The sequence below is a fragment of the Triticum aestivum genome, chromosome 2D (assembly GCF_018294505.1).
Source record: "Triticum aestivum cultivar Chinese Spring chromosome 2D, IWGSC CS RefSeq v2.1, whole genome shotgun sequence".
Classification (NCBI taxonomy): Eukaryota; Viridiplantae; Streptophyta; class Magnoliopsida; order Poales; family Poaceae; genus Triticum; species Triticum aestivum.
The window spans coordinates 40,047,594-40,064,803 of NC_057799.1; the positions used below are offsets into that span (position 1 = coordinate 40,047,594).

Here is a 17,210-nt window from a genome sequence, read left to right on the forward strand (position 1 = left end):
GAGTGCCCAGGAGTCAGAGATCTGCTGCAGTGCCTGTCCCAGACACAAGAGCTACTACATCTGCACCAGCAGCCACTCCACCAAATCTAGCTACATCAACAGATGCCTTCGTCCTTGGAGTTCTCTCTACACCACCTCCCGAAGACCAAGCCTGAGAGTCGTTTAGCACTATGCTTTTTTGAACTTTTTGGTAACTTGTTGACAAAGGGGGAGAAAATGTATAGATCATAGGCTTCGAGAGAGAGTGTTGCTTTTTTATCTCTCTTGTTTTTGGTTGAACTTCTTGATTGTGTGCTTGTGTGAGATACTTTATGTCCTTGTGAGATAATTGTTCGATCATGTGTTTGATCATATGCTACCCTTAATGCTTGTTGGATGATATTATCTCTTATATCCTTATATGATCATTCACTTGCTTGGTGATGAGTGCAATCTTTTAACTTCTATCATTTTGAGCGCTCCACCAAGATGTATGTGACATGAAAGAGTAACCCATGATCCTAATCGATTGTGCATTTGCATTCAAAAGCGAATTTTAAATAATGCACAAATTTAGGGGGAGCTCTTGCTTATCATATACTTCTCAAAACGACGATGTTTTTCAATCTTATTATCATTTGTCGAAGCTTTGATCTATATGTTGTCATCAGTTACCAAAAAGGGGGAGATTGAAAGTGCAACTATCCCTGGGTGGTTTTGGTAATTCCTAACAACATATAGCTCATTGAGCTAATACTATTTCAAGATAAATATTTCAGGAAAGCTCAATGTTTGGCATGGCATGGATGAGAAACGTGGACCCCTCAAAATGCTAAGGACAAAAGGATTGGCTCAAGCTCAAAGCACAAGACTCTACATTTTTTCATTCTAGTGATCCAAGATCACATTGAGTCCATAGGAAAAGCCAATACTATCAAGAGGGGGTGAGGTGTTGCTTAATGAGTTTCTTGCTCAAAGTGCTTATGATATGCTCCAAAAACCCTCAACTACTTTCTCACATCCACATATGTCCCAAACCAAAAATCAAACTCGGCCCCACCGGAACTTTCTATCCGGCGCCACCGAGTTCATTTGACATAGCCACTACCAGAAACCCTAGTCTTTTCGGTCTTACCGATAGGGATCTCGGTCTCACCGAGATGGGATTGTAATCTCTCTGTTTCCCTTCGTAACGTTTCGGTCAAACCGAGATGAGCGATTGGTCCCACCGAGATTGCAATGCAAACTCTCTGTTTCCCTTCCGTAACGTTTCGGTCCAACCGAGATGAGCGAATCGGTCCAACCGAGATGAGCGAATCGGTCCCACCGAGCTTGCCTGACCAACTCTCTGTTTGTCTATTACCAAAATCGGTCTCACCGAGTTTGTGTAATCGGTCTCACCGAGATTACGTTATGCCCTAACCCTAACGATATCGGTCCCACCGAGTTGACATGTCGGTCCCACCGAAATGCCTAACGGTCACATTATGAACTAAATCGGTCTGACCGAGTTTTCTGATTCGGTCCCACCGAGTTTGGTAAATTGTGTGTAACGGTTAGATTTTGTGTGGAGGCTATATATACCCCTCCACCCACTCTTCATTCGTGGTGAGAGAGCCATCAGAACATGCCTACACTTCCAACATACATTTTCTAAGAGAGAACCACCTACACTTGTGTTGAGGTCAAGATATTCCATTCCAACCACATAAATCTTGATCTCTAGCCTTTGCCAAGTTGCTTTCCACTCAAATCTTCTTTCCGCCAAATCCAAATCCCGTGAGAGAGAGTTGAGTGTTGGGGAGACTATCGTTTGAAGCACAAGAGCAAGGAGTTCATCATCAACACACCATTTATTACCTTTTGGAGAGTGGTGTCTCCTAGATTGGTTAGGTGTCACTTGGGAGCCTCCGTCAAGATTGTGGGGTTGAACCAAGGAGTTTGTAAGGGCAAGGAGATCGCCTACTTTGTGAAGATCTACCCGAGTGAGGCAAGTCCTTCGTGGGTGACGGCCATGGTGGGATAGACAATGTTGCTTCTTCGTGGACCCTTCGTGGGTGGAGCCCTCCGTGGACTCGCGCAACAGTTACCCTTCGTGGGTTGAAGTCTCTATCAACGTGGATGTACGATAGCACCACCTATCGGAACCACGGATAAAAAAATCTCCGTGTCAACATTGCGTTTGCTTCCTCAAACTCCTCCCTTTACCTTCATATGCAATTGTTTTACATTCCGCTGCTATACTCTTAGAATTGCATGTGTAGGTTGATTGCTTGACTTGTGCTAAGTTGCTAAAATCTGCCAAGAACTAAAATTAGGAAAAGGCTAGATTTTATTTGGTCAAGTAGTCTAATCACTCCCCCTCTAGACATACTTTCGATCTTACACTGGGCATGTCTGCTTATGCCGACCTCGCCTCTAGAGCCCACCGGTGCCCTCGAGCCTCCTCCTCTCTTTAGTCATCCCTTGGCGTCTGCCATGCGCCCACCACGACATCTCTTTCTCTGTGCTTGGTCGAACAACAAGTTTTCGTATATCTATCCGACGCTACTACATATATACAATATAACATCTATGACATCATCAAGCGCCAAACTCCCATTGAACGTCTGTATGGTATTCTCCGTGTTCAGGTATGACGTGATCAAGAAAGAATCCCGCCAATTCCTCTTGAATTGCTCGTATGCGATCATGGGGTAGGAGTTCTTCCCGCTTCTCCCACATCTAATTTAAAGAAGGGGGTCAATACATATATATGAATGAAACTCAACACAATTGATGGTAATAAAATAAAATTGTGAATATTGTTTACGTACTTCGAATTGTTTGTCAGACAAGAAGCCCCGCTCAGAGGTCGAGTGGCGAATGAACTTGCAAACATAGTATCCACATAAATTATTCCCGGGTGCCTGGTACAAGCACTTTACGAGAATAGAGTCCAATCAAACTGATAAGCAAGCATGATAATGGTATTGATGAAACTAGAATAAATGAGAGATGCGCGGAACTAGCTAGTACTACTTACTTTGGGGTGTGTAAATCGCAGCTCCTTCTTCAGACCCGGAACCATTCCAGTGAACTTTTTCCAAACCCTGCCATGCAAAGAAAATGATTACTTGATATCAGGAAATGAACGAAAGTTGCCGATATGGTGCGATAATGATTGAACTTACTTCTGGAGCATTGCAGTCATGTCCGCATAATCCTTGGGATCTTTACGTCTTGAGTCTAAGACAGTTACAACTCCCCCATCAAGCACAATGGATAGCAGAATAAAGTGGAAGTTGCGCACGCATAACTCATCAATTACATTACTTAACCTCGAGTAAGCGAAACCGAATATGCACAAGATAGTAACACTCACTTGAAGTTGTAAGGAAAGAGTATTTCCCTTTTGTTTTGATGTTGAAGGAATGCTTGTAGCAAGTTTTCCTTAGTATCTTTGACTCTTTTTTTTACCGTACATTCATTTACGGTATTTGGGCTAATGAACCCAATGTCATAGATTTGTCCTATTTTGCATTCGACGATCTTTAATCTGCATAATATATAGAGGATAACTATATATACATGCAATGAACAAGCTGAGTTAGAGACTTAATTACAGAAATAATACTTACAAACATTAGCAAGTCATGAGTTGTTTGTCGAGGGCCTCTTGATTGAATGGCCTCTTGATTGAATAACTGAAATAACTCCACAAATTCAACAGGCATCAGGTCGACTCCAATGAGGTCGTGCTCTTCTTTAGTTCTGACCATCAAACTATCGGCCCCATTCTTCCAGCATCTTTCCAAGTACCAGTTATGCAATCTTCGCATCATCGTTGTTAGAGGAGGATGATCAGGTTTGACGAGAGGCTTCCCGTGCTCGTATTTGAAGATCTCTACTACCTCAGCCGTTTCAAACTGTACATCATCGCTCACGTAATCACCAAGATTGGTACCGGGCAGTAGCCCCGGATGATTAGCGACAATATTGCTAGACACCTTGAGCGGGGGGCACGATTGCTTCTCCTGTTCGCCGAGCTGGGGAATTGTTTTCCCACTTCTTCATTTTGCTTCTCTTGCAGCACTGGAAGTACTTCCCGACCGTCGCGCTTCATCATACGTCTTTGTAATACAGCGGTCATAGTTGGATTGCGGCGGAGGCGGTAGTGGCCGCTTAAGGGCATCCAGAGTGCGCTTCACTTTCACCGGATCTACCGTTTCCTTCGGAGGTGGAGGTTTCCGTTCAAAATGGGCATTCACTTCGGCTTCCACGATGTCATCGGTTTCCTTGTCGGTCCTCTCATATTGTAACTTTGGAAGAGGCTTGAGGCTTGGACCAAATTTTAATTTCTTCCTGCCTCTTGTACTGCTAGCCGCCGGAGCGGCGGCGTCTCTCTTCCGCCGTTGCCGAGGCGACAGAGTCTGCTGACATGCCAGAGGAGGCGGAGGAGGAGGCGGAGTGCGCCGACGCGCCGGAGGAGGCGGAGGAGGAGGAGGCGGAGTCCGCTGACGCGCCGGAGACAGCTGAGGCGAAAGAGGACTCTGCTAAGGGGCCTCATCCGGCTGAGTCTGCTGAGGGGCCTCAACCAGCTGAGCTGGACTGTGAGGAGTCTGCTGCAGGGCCTCAACCGGCTAAGTCTGCTGAGGGGCCTCAACCGGCTGAGTCTGCTGAGGCGTCCAGTTTAGAAGCTTGATGTACTCCTTTCTCCATAGACAGACACTCCCTAAAGCATTTTTCAGATGAATCTCCCCTTCACCTGTAGGGTAGTCAAGCTCCAGCTCCTCAAATCCCTCCATTATTTCATCTACCATCACAATAGCATAGCCATGTGGAATCGGACGGCAATGGAAAGTTCCCTTAGCTCGAGGAGGTACAACAAAGCCGAGCGCCGCCATCAAGGTCAGGTTCTGGCAGTTCGTCATTAGCACGCAATGTTCAGCCTCTGTGATACTATCCACGGGGTGGCGAGGAGCCGTGAAATCAGGCTGAACGAGCTCCATGGAAGCCACGCTGCTTCTCCGTTGAGATGGTGGGGTAGCTTCTAGGGCAGTGTCGAAGGAAGGATCTTCGTGCGGCTGAGATTAGGGGTGGGCATTTTAACCGAAGACCGAATTACCGAACCGAGAAAACCGGGACCGAAGGCGAATGAGCCGAAACCGAAAAAAAGGTACTAAATTCGGTCAGCAACTCTGTAAAACCGAAATTACATCGGTCGCTTCAGTTTTAACCATCGAGTACCCGAAGTACCGAAGTAACCGAGAAAAATTAGTAACAGGCCAACTCCATGCATTAGGCCCATAGCCCACTCTCGTACATGTGTCCGTTTAAGCCTTCACGAGGGTGCCTTCAGCTTCAGCGTGCCCTCACCACTAAAAATGGGCTGCCCTCACCGCACCTTATCCACATCTAAGACACCGCAAGATCTGAGCCGCCAACCAGCCGATGCTCCACCGCTCCTGTTGATCTCGCTGGCTGGCGCCGGGCTGCCGGCGCCGCAGCATCTCTTCCCTCCTCCTCGTATTTCTCTCCAACAGCGACCACACCTCCCAAGTCCCAACTCAAATTCCACAAGCGCTCCTACAGGCTAACTGAACATGTCTGCCGAGCTGCTCCTACAGGCTACAGCTGCATCTCCTCTCCCGTTTCTTGTCATAATGTATTTTTTGATTATTTTTTTGGTTCATTCCATTGACGACCACTGCTTGAGTTCTTCCCTATGGTGTTTGACTTTTTCTTTGGTCTCTTCGGTCTGAAACTGACGACCGAACCGAAGTATCGGTCCACCGAATTCTCGGTTAGCAGAATTTTATAAGACCGATCGGTCATCAATTTCCCAAAACCGAAATCTCTCCCTAATAACGTGGCCTTTTCTAGAAAACCCCTTTTGCTTTTCAGTATTTGAACCCGCAATCCCTCTTTTACTGGATGTCAAAAAACGTTTCGTGTTTTACAAAAAGACCCCTGCCTCTTATCCACATCCGCTTCCTTTTTCCAGCTGCGGCGGAGCGGCAGAAGAGGGGCGGGCCGAGCAGGAGAAGTTGAGGGGTGGCGCCCTTGCCGGCGGACGGCTACAGTCGCGGCGGGGAGGCGGGGCCGTATGCGTCAGATGCGCGCGCGCGGACGCAGCGGCCGTCCATGGCGGCTCGTCTCGATCAGGAGGACGAGGGGAAGGGCTCGCGAGGGCCGGCACCGGGAATGGAGCGGAGGCGGGTGGATCTGGCGATTCCGAAGGAGCTGCGGCGGCGAGCGGCTCCGTGGGCGGCGACCTGCGAGGTTCAAGCGGCGGCTGCCATGAAGGTTGAGCGGCACCTCTGCCTCACCACGGTTCCTGCCCAGCCGAGCCCACATAGCACGCGGCGGAGGAGAAGTTGAGGGGCGGGCGGAGCAGGAGAAGTTGAGGGGCGGCGCGTTGACGGCGGCGACAGCTTCGGGTGGGCTCGTGGGCGAGCGTGCTGCAGGAAAAATCAGGTCCCCGCCGGCGACGAGCTTGCTGGAGCCGATGAAGGGACCCGCGCGCGTTGGCCGGCCTTGCTCTGGCGGCGGAGCTCGAGGGCGTGCCGGCTGCTGCACGTGGCGGAGCTGCTGCTCCTGCTTTTTCACTGCGTCGGCCGGCCTTCAGTGGCGGCGGCGCCGGCCTTGCTCTGGCGACGGAGCTCGAGGGCGTGCCGGCTGCTGCACGTGGCGGAGCTGCTGCTCCTGCTGTTCCGGCGCCGTCGGCCGGCCTTCAGTGGCGGCGGCTCGAGCTCCTGGGCATGGCCAGCGGCTGCTCCAGTTGCTGGGCGCGGCGGCCGGAGCAGCACGCACCAGTTCTTCCTGCAGCCGCGTCGCCCACGTTCCCGAAAACCACCGTCCGCCATGGCCGATGAACCCAGTGCTCTCGAGCCCCTCGGCTTGCTCCCGCGGCACCAACATGCTCGAAGAATTGCCGACGCGTCCAGGGTGGGACTGCTCTCCAATACGGACTCCAGGTCATTCTTGGACTGAAAGGATTCCAGGTGTTTATTTAGCTGAACTGAATCCCGAGATTTGGACATGCTGTTTTAAGTGATGCTATTAGAAACGGCTAGAAAAAGATAAATTAGTAGTAACTGGAAAAATGAATACCTGCGGAAGGTCTACAATAGCTGATTGTATTCATTGTAGAAAAAGCATTTAACCTCTTTAATTTATTAATTGACCCTGGAGCTATGGTGCAGATAGTGGCCATGGTGGATGGATGATATGAGGTGATCTGGGTGCTGCATTTGATGGCCATGATCTGTTTGCTGCAGGCCAACTCCCTGCTTGTGGCCTCTGAAGGTTGGGAAACTATAATTGAAATGTATCTGAAGACATGGTCAGCACGTTTAGGCACTTATGAATTCGAAAATGTTAATTGTTTGTTGTGCACTGAAGTTTTTGTGTTCATAGTACTTCACGCCGATAGCTGATAAGGAATTGATTTTTTGCCAATGTATACATAGAAAAGACATGTAACTGTAGATTTTTTTTTAAGAGAGCTAGCTACTTGGATTACGCATCGGCAAGTACTCCCACAGATACAATTAGAACTGGGTTTGCTCTTAATTAAGCAGCTCGCTAGATAACTTTTAAGGATTTTCCCCAAATCAAAATAATAACCTTGAAGTTCAGATCTTCTACTGAAAGTCCTTTTCTATCTATGAACATCAGGAGACAACTTCCAGTTCCAGTAGACCTATCCGATAGAATTCTCGAAGCTATTAGCTTGCAAGCTCTCAATCAGGTATTGTATTCGCAACTTAGCGTATTTTTTACTGAAGTTTGGTGCCTAACTCCCAAACATCTTTTGTCAATGGTAAGAATGTAGATGTTGACAACTTGACATGAATTTTATGCTTTCTGCAAGAAGAGTGGTATCAATATTAATAGAGAAGTAGACATTGTTCGAATTATTCCCGATTATTTGTGTTATGTTAATAGCTGCCTGCTCCTCCTTGGTCCCCTGTCAACTGTACAAAAGGTAATTTATCAGAATCTTACAGCCTTTTAGCTGCACCTGAGCCTATGAGGTTCCTTAGTTTCACCACTGAACATGAAGCTACTCAAGTCTGAAGTCTGAAACGATTGTCGGCGATCGCATTATGAATTCAGAATTGAGAAAATGATGCACTATCAATAAAATCATTACAACCAGTGTCGATTTGAACCGATGAATGTGCTTACTTCCATGGTGCTACAGTATATACAATCCCAATGATTTGTATTCCTTGTGCCATAAAAATTTCTGCCGATGCAACTGTGAGCTCAGGGGCAATTTGTTTTATATTTTTATATAGTTGCAATAAAATGCTACGGTTGCGCGTTGGCTTTGCATGTCTGATTAGCTGGCTGATGAATATTGTTACTCAATTAAAATGATCTGGGATTTTTTCATGCCAATAAATACTCTCTGAATTGTTAGTGTTTTGCACAGACTTCATGTAGCAAGAAATGTGATGTCTGAAGGGATGCACATGTCTCCTTGGCAAAAAAAGAGACCGCAATTAACACAAATCCAATGCATCAAGGTCAGCAGTTCCATATTTTTATGACCGGGAGTGTACCACTTCATGCATGCACTTTCTTTTATTGTCGATAACACGCCCGATGCTTCGCGAAATGTCTGAATGAGAAAGAAAGAAAGAAAGAAAGAAAGAAAGAAAGAAAGAAAGAAAGAAAGAAAGATAGATAGATAGATAGATAGATAGGTAGATAGATAGGTAGATAGATAGATAGATAGATAGATAGATAGATAGATAGATAGATAGATAGATAGATAGATAGATAGAGATAGAGAGTATGTAAGTGATGGAGCATCATGTGGCCTTGACGCACGGGCATTCGTATCTACTCCTACTTACTTATATCTTCTATTCCCAGTTAATTAGAATTTTTTTATTTGTGGTCATCTCCTAAGTAAGCAAATTATTTTTTGTGTTAAAGAGGAGTACGTTCTGTTTTTATTTGTGACCTGAAGGTCAGCAACGTAAAGCTTGCATGCATCTGAAGGCATGTTCCATCCTTGAATATATACTAATATAAAGGCATGTTACAATTGTGGGCAGGTAGAAAATTCATCATTTTATACAAGGACTATGGAGTTAAATTTTGGTTGGTTGCTTTCGACTTTCACCATTTGGCCAGCTCTATCTCTTTCACACCTCTTCCTCTGTGACAAAGGGATGAAGCTATTGGTTTTGAAATTTGAAATAGAGGCCTGAAGTTGGCACCAATGCTCCAATGCAAATTTGATACATCAAGGTTAGCTTTTACATAGCTTTTGTTACTGAAAATATATCAGAGAAGCACTTCCGAATCAATTATCGGTGTTTAAAATATATTTTTAGATATCATGGACCATACATAATCCCGGCATCAACTTTTGTGTAGCGCTTGATATATGTTTATAATCATCTGCAAGACTGCGTTAAGAAAATGATGTGAAATATTTAGATTGGTACGCTGCGAGGAGTGGGCTGGAATGACATGTTTCCTCTCTCTATATTGTCATAGTGGTGGAGGTACATGCAGATCTGACGCCATTTTTACATATTTGCATATATCAATGGTCAATATTTTTTTTGTGTTTTCCTACTGACATTTACATACTACTTTGCGTTTTAAAAGCTACAAACAGTTTTCTCTGTGCAGACCATGAAGAGATGCATCTCAGAGGACAAGCAATGCCATGTTTTCATTGTACTGAAAATACTTAGTTTCCTGCCAATTTTGTTAGTAATCTATATATAACTATACTTCTTATTGATTTTCTCTGTGCAGACCATAAAGGGATGCCTCCCGGGACAAGCATCGTCGTATTTTCATTGTACTAAAAAACATAATTTCCTGGTCATTTTTGTTATTAATCCGTACATAACTATATTTATTATCATGAGGTGAAAATATTCTGAGGATGCTTTCAGGTACATAAATAAAGATATATAATGTATTCAGCTTCTGCTTACACTTTAGTTCAATGTGTTCATTACCTCATACCACCAGCAGTGCCAGTTTTGCTTACTTCCATTAATAGCCATGTAGGGATTAATCCTGCCCTGTTATGTCCTGTCCAATTACATATTTATGCCTTCTCTTTGGATTTAGATTAATTAGATATTGTATTATGAGATATTGTATTATGAGACTAGAGACATGTTATTGGTAATTTGAGCATTTGCTTTCACCGTTGTTAGTTACCAGTCATGCATCGAGTCTACCAGCGCCAATCAGCTACTCATGGAAAAAGGGTCCAATTATATTTCCTTTTTACAATTTCATGTAGCTAGGATGGATAAGAAAAAGCTTGAATGATGCGGTTGATTAGAATGTGGAATGCATATTTGCTTTAATTAAATATACGTCATTTTTTGTCTCCCGTTGCAACGCACGGGCATCTTTGCTAGTTCTTATTAAACCAAAGAACCGAACCGATCGGTTCGGGTTAACCGAATGCCCAGGCCTAGCTGAGATGGTTGGTCGGTAGCTCGCTGGCTCTCAAGTTCCTCTAGTTTTGCTAATCTTGCACTGAGCTTCTGCATTTCGCTTGCTTCCTGTTTCCCCTTTCTCTCTCGGCTTCTATAACCACCGTTGTCGGGAAACCCATGCACCCACGGAACGGAGCCTGATGTGCCTCGTGTTCGTCCAGGGTGTTCAGTATTCCCGAGGGCCTCTGTCAGCTCGTCCTTCTCTCTGTCGGGAATGAACGTCCCTTCCTACGCTGCCTTAAGCTTCCGGATGCGTATTGCAAGTTGCTCGTCCGTCCAAACACACTCCGCTGTTTCTGGGTCCAAAGTTCCCCCAACCCCGAAGAACAAAGTCCTTGAACGATCTGGCCAGTGCAATGTCGCTGGTTGGACCCCTTTAGCAAGCAGGTCTTGCTCAGCTTTGTCCCACAACGGCCCGGCTTTGTAATAGCCACCTGGCCCTGTGTGATGGTGATACTTCTTCTTTGCAACATTTTGTTTGTTTGTCAATGACCTTTGCTTACCCTTCTCCGAATTCTGGTAGGCCACAAATGCGGGCCAGTGATCTCTTAGCTTCTCATATTGACCGATGAATTCTGGAGTCTCGTCTTTCTCGACAAACTTTTTGTTCAAATCTTTCTTCTAGTTCCTGAATAGTTCTGCCATCTTTCCATTTATTTATGAATTGGTTACCCATCTGTCTTCCAGTCTAAATCTTGAAGGAGAAACTTTTGTGGTGGCGTATCTCTTTAGCTGGGTCGTAAATGCTTTCTTTGCAAAGACCATTTTAGCTAATAGGTATTATAGGAGAATGGCGTTTTGGACCTGGAGGCCGAATTTTTGAAAAATTCAAAATTCAGAATTTTCAGTTTCAAAAACATCTAAAAAAGTTTGTACAAGTAAACAAGGATGTGAGGTGTATGTGTGTAAAATTTCAGGATGAAATACGTTGACAGGCTGTACAGAAAAGATAAATTCATGGCCTAGGAGGATGAATAGTTCATGTGTTAAAAAGCCTCAGATTTTTTTTTGCACAGTCCTCATTTCAACGTATTTCATCCTAAAAATTTACACACTTTACATTATGCCTTTTCTATATCTTATTTTTTTCAGAATTTTTTGAAATGTAAAAATATGGATTTTCATGAGTTTTGAATTTTGCATTTGGAGGCCTCCACAGAGCTCGGCCTCCAAAAGAAAATTCCGGTACTATAGCAACTAACATCTATTTTTTTTGTGGCTGTTTACTTCCTGTTCCCAGCACAACTTGGTATATCCTCTCGAAGTCATCTCTGCACAGAAAATTGCAAGCACCTAGATAATTCGATCATCATTGGTGTAAAAAAAACAGTTTTTTAATCAGTTTACCATTTTTCTTTCAATTTACTGTTCACCCAGGAGCAGATGAGCTCTGCCTCAGTTAAGAATTATCGCAATACAAAGCGCAAACAAATATGCATATTTTAAAGATAATGGAAACAAATCCCCCACACGCTTTTATAAACCTACAACCACAAGTAAATCCATGTGAAAAATAAAAAGAGTAAACACATCATGCATGCGTGTGTCCTGAAGCAATCCAGACAGAAAGCAACGAATCATACAGAAATAGTGTGCAGCCCCAGGCATCCAGATGCTGCGCTGGCCATGTGCACCATCCACCCAGCCACCAGGCCACCACCCACAAACAGGCACAGCACATTCCAGGGCCAAAAGGACGCGTACTATCTTTGGCAAGAAAAAGGAAATAAAACCACCCCAGTGGCAGCGACGAACAAATAAGGCCAGACATACCAGTATCTTCCACCAAGTTAGAAACATCCCCCAGAATCAAACGCACATGCGGCTGCAGCGCACAAATTTGGCATACCCTCAGTTGAAGTAAAGACCAAAACCTGGATATACGTGTGCAGTGCAGGAGAATAGATGCTTGGATGATTACAGCGCCGGCACACACGCATGTCTGCACCAACATAGCAAAACTGAAAATACTTGAACCTGATATTCTGATCAGATCAGTCAACTTGGTAAATTAGCCGATTACTGCAATTACAGTAGCCCATTCTGTAGCTAAACAGAGGTAATGCAGGCTCGAGCAAATAGATGCTTGGCTTGGAGAACAGAGCAACATGACTGAATATAGAAATTCAGGTTCCGCGGATGCCAGGCGCCAGGAGGTCATGGTTTGTTGAGAGTCATGGCAGAAAAAAGGCACCACAGAATCCACAACCGCCTTTTCGGTTTTCTTCACCCATTCAGTATACAGTCTGGCACACCATAAAATTCTGAAACAATTTGACTGCTACAGCAAAACAAATGTGATGAACATAGCGCAATGAAACAAATGGAGTTGCAAGAACTACCTGACAAAAAATCACAGGGGAAGTGAACATGGTTTCGGTAATTCGAATGAATCTAAATTGATTTAATTCCTTTGCTCAATAACAGTAACAATCGCAATCCGCAGAAATTTTACTGGGAATGCAGTTAAACGCTACCTTTCATTTCCTCAAATCTTTTTAATTACAAGATCTAACTAACAAACAGAGAATAAACCGAATCCCTTAATCCCTATCTTCACAATGAAACTAATATACTTTGGAAATCAAACATGTACTGGAAGTATGAAACCCTTTTGTCCTCTGTAGTCGAACTCTATCTGCAGCTATTCTGAATGGGTATGGCAGCAATCAAAACCACTGATGCACAAGAACGCCGCTCTCCCGGAGCGAGCTGAAGAGCTCGAGGCACTCCTCGTATGTGTTCTGATACTTAGGCGACCGCTCGCCAGGGCAGCACCTTTGCCACCGGTTGTAATGGCACTCGAGGAACACCTCGTCGACCAAGCAGATCGCGCCCGTGTCGAAGAGCCTCGGGATCAAGTCAAACTCAGTCCCCTCCACATCCATCTTCATCACCACGTAGTCCTGCTCCGACACCGTCTGCTTCAGCCACTCGGCGAAATCAAACGCCTGCACACTGCGCACCTTGCCGGACATCTTCTTACCGGCCGTGGGGCGGATGCGCCCCATGCCACGGCCACTGGCCTTGGCCTCGTCCTCCTTTCCGGGGTCGCCATTGATCTCGAAGCTGAGCGTGTCATTCTTGACCCAGGCGGCGTACGGGAGCAATGTGACCCCCTTCCTTGTGGCGTAATCAGGGTGGAACGTCGGGTCGGCCTCGATGGCGAACACCTCGAAGGTGTGGTTCTGCTTTGGGTACTGCTTCCGGAACCAGCTGCCGATGCTGGATCCGTAGCTGCGCGAGCCGAGATCAACGTACACATACCGGCGCTTGAAGCTGATGTCGGCAAGCTCTGGAAGGTACTTGATGTTCTGGATGTTTCGCTTCAGCGTCAGCCATGGCTTCAGCGGCTCTTCCTCGATCAGCGGCTCGGCGTGCGTCAGGAGCTGCATCTTGTGATCCCCAATTGTGCAGTTGCTCGCTGAATTTTCAGTGGAGGTGGACGCCGTAGTAGGCTGAAGCTTCTGGAAGACCAGTTCCCGGAGGGTGGACGCGTCGGGGCTGTTGATCTCGCGAGATCGGAGCAACCGCAGCGACGGCAAGAGCGCCTGAAGCGAGCGGAGGCTGTAGGCGTCGCCGGCGCTGGAGGTGAGCACGACGAGATGGCCCTCCGGCCTCAAGATCCGCGCGGCCTCGCCGGCGAGGTCGGCCGGGCGCCTGGACGAGTCGAGGGCGCGGCCGGCGAAGACGAAGTCCACGGAGGAGGACTCGAACGGGAGCCGGCGGTCGTCACCGGCGACGGCGAGCGGCGGGGAGCGCCTCCTCGCGACGGCGACGGCGCCGGCCACGCCGAGCTCCCGCAGCGCGAGCGCCTGCTGGGCCCCGCCGAGGCACACGGCGCGGGAGGACGGCCCGACGAGGCCGTCGGCGAGGTGCCGCCCGAGCACCCCGGCGTGGAACTCCACCGCCTCGCGCCACCCGTGGCTGCGCCACGCCTCCGGCGACCCCGAGGCCGCCGCGGCCTGCGCGTGGGTCCTCCTCCCGACCACCGCGGTGGACGGCACGGCCGGGTCGGGCGCCCACCCGCCGCCCACGGTCACGAACGCCCCGTACAGCAGGCGGAGCGCGAGCGCGGCGACGCCGAGGAGCAGCGCCCGCGTCAGGAGCCCCTTCCCGTGCCACTTCCTCGCCGCCGGCTCCATGCCGACCTCAACCAACTAGCGCCCGCGAATCTAGCAGCGGGGCCGGCCGGCCAGTCAGAATCTGACGGACGGTGTCGCGGCGAACAGGATTCCGGCGTGCGTGGGGGCTACCGGGCGCAGAAGCGGGCGGAGGTGTGGTTGGCGCCGACGAGGGGGAGGCCGGGGGGCGTGGGCTGGAAGAAGCGGGGCGCGGGGGGCGGGTAATTGGGGACGGTGGGAGGCTCCATGGTTGGTTATTCGTGGTGCGCGGCCGCCGCTCCCATCGGAAATTCGGGGGCGAGCGGCGACGGCGAAGGGAGGAGGTGGAAGGTATAGGAGTTGGATTGAGCGTGTCGCTTTTCACGGCGGGTATGGTGGGCCCGGATTTGCGCCGCGGAGTTAGGAGGGCCGGGGTTGCCCGGAATTACCTTTTTGCCATTGTGTCACGAGGTGGACGAGCGGCGCTCGACCGGTTTCTCTCGGTGCTTCCAAAAATAAAGTTGAGTCGGTAGAAAATAAAGGTCCTCAAAAAGAAGTATAGTACTGCTACTATAGAAAATAAATGTGCGATGATTATATGCGTATTTCTCTCTTTTTTTACACGTTTTTGAGCAATGATCTGGTTTTCACAATTAAATGTAAGCAATTGATAGGTAATAAACGAAAAGAACCAGCAAAGAAACAACGAATACTGATGTTAAAAAAAAGTTGAATTACAGTGGCATGCTCTTCCATTTCCATTGTCATCACAAACAATATATTTTCTTGCATCGTACCGGAATAATGACATTTAAACCGACATGGTAAAAATGCATCCATGAGACGAAAAATAGAAGACACCGTTCATAGCGGGCAATCTGTTACGCAGAACGCGGCGAAGGGATGCTCACTAGGTCTCTGAAAGACTTTCGAAGTCAAAAAGGGTACACACATGTATGTATTTTTGAAACTTCTTAGTCTCTCGGGGGTGCTTATAGGGGTAAGATCATATTCACCCCCCACCCCAACAGGGCCCCGGGGCGCCTTTTTTACCGCCGGCGTCGAAAAAATGGCCCAGTCACGCCCTAGGACACCGAATTCCGCCGGTTCGGCACATTTTTTGGCCGGCGAAACGCCTTTCCCGGGCTAGATTCGACCTGCGAGCGGCAGGACGCCATTTCCCCTTCGCCGCCATGCCGTTCCCGGCATCACCCACCTGCCCCCGGCCGTTGCTGTGCCGCTAGAAAGGCCACCCCCCTCCCGCGTCGGAAAGAGAGGGTTTTCGTAGCGACAGCCTCCATCCCGCTCCTGAGCAGCTCTCCAGGACTCCGACCACGCAGGCGGGGTTACCGGCGGCTGCCCACCCACCATGCGCCGTGAGGTGTTCGGCTATTTGCCTGATCGGCGATGGACTCCGACGACAAGGAGGCGTTTGTGGCTCTGATGGAGGAGGAAGCCGAGGCCGACACCGACGACGAAGAACACCTCATGATCCTCGCCGCTCTGGTCGGACTGTTCGCCAATAATGCAAAGCTACGGCGAGGTGGCTCGGCGCCGGGCCACCTCAAGAGCAAGCAGAGGCATTGAATGGAGGGCTACTGCTTGCTCTACGTCGGCTACTTCGTCGACGCTACACTGCACGGCGATGAAGTGTTTCGGCGCCGTTATCAGATGAGCCGGAAGCTCTTCCTCAGGATTGTGAATGCCATCCCGAGCCCCCCACACCGAATATATCGCCGATTAGCCCCAAAGCGGCGCTATCTCGAGCCCTTGAGGGGCCGAACGGCTAGAGATGTGAGTGTATACGTGTGTGCGTGTGTGCGTTCATTGATGTGAGTGTATACGTGTATGTATGAGCGCTTGCGTCTATACTTTGTTAAGAAAGGTAACTGAATTTGTATAAGACATACAGCCCGCATCATTTTCTTAAGCAAAACTAGAATTAGGTATGCGGACCCGAGGCTTAGGATCGCGCAATGCCCATGCATGTGATGTGCATTGGTGTCACGAGAATTTGACGCAGTTGAGAAGGCGAGGATCGAGGTTCACACCTGGTTTTGTGGGCGTTGCTACGAACACGCCCGCCTTGACCAGGCGTGCGCTTCGGGGACGCGCGACGGCGATCACCCGACCGTTGGCCCGTGCCAAAAGGCGAGACGGCGTGCGGTGGCAGGCCTGGTAATTTCCGGGCACTGTGCCGCCCGGTTTGGTAGTACGAGTACTATTCCTGGAAGTCGGTGGCCGGTGGGATACGCGGAAAGGAAGAAGGAAGGACGGAGGAGGATCATGGGGATGGGGGCCAGAGAAGCCCTCTGTCTCTGTCTCGTCTGGCGTGCCAGCGCCAGCGCCAGGCAGGTTGGCTTGGCTTGGCTGGGAAGCTCTGCTTCGTCACGCGGTTTCGGGTCCGCCCCCGCCCTCTGTTTTTTCTTTTTTTTAGACCCCCGCCGTCTGGAGGCCAAATTTCGTGTTTTGACCCTTTTGATAAACAAAATCGAGATCTAATCCTGGTTTGAATTTTTTTCGAGATTTGACTTTTTTCCTACCGCCAGAGGCTCTGGCGTCCTACTGCCAGGGCCCCTGGCGGTAGGCTGTGTAACCCTACCGCCGGAGCCCCTGGCGGTAGGGTCCGGGCAGTTATTTCGCCCGAGACCCC

The 17,210-nt window shown here is 48.3% G+C and overlaps 1 protein-coding gene and 1 long non-coding RNA gene across 10 annotated transcripts; one reads left to right on the forward strand and one right to left on the reverse strand.

Annotated features, from left to right (window-relative positions):
- Positions 1-5,309: 5,309 nt before the first annotated feature.
- On the forward strand, positions 5,310-9,941 carry LOC123051415 (uncharacterized). Of its 9 annotated transcripts, none has more exons than XR_006424113.1 (5): positions 5,310-6,965; positions 7,167-7,269; positions 7,642-7,714; positions 8,405-8,498; positions 9,036-9,941. It is a non-coding gene; the product is annotated as an uncharacterized lncRNA (long non-coding RNA). The 9 variants fall into 9 exon arrangements; XR_006424117.1 differs by having other exon boundaries at positions 5,310-6,938; XR_006424116.1 differs by having other exon boundaries at positions 7,167-8,498; positions 9,036-9,231; positions 9,361-9,941.
- A 2,887-nt stretch (positions 9,942-12,828) lies between these two features.
- Positions 12,829-14,917, reverse strand: LOC123051416 (uncharacterized). Its single transcript, XM_044474282.1, has one exon. It carries the CDS (start codon positions 14,597-14,599, stop codon positions 13,124-13,126), a length of 1,476 nt encoding a protein of 491 aa, XP_044330217.1. The 5' UTR covers positions 14,600-14,917; the 3' UTR covers positions 12,829-13,123.
- Positions 14,918-17,210: the final 2,293 nt, after the last annotated feature.

Bases quoted from the DNA above. Each gene is read 5' to 3' on its own strand.
- LOC123051416 (XM_044474282.1), bottom strand. From the start codon at position 14,599: ATGGAGCCGGCGGCGAGGAAGTGGCACGGGAAGGGGCTCCTGACGCGG.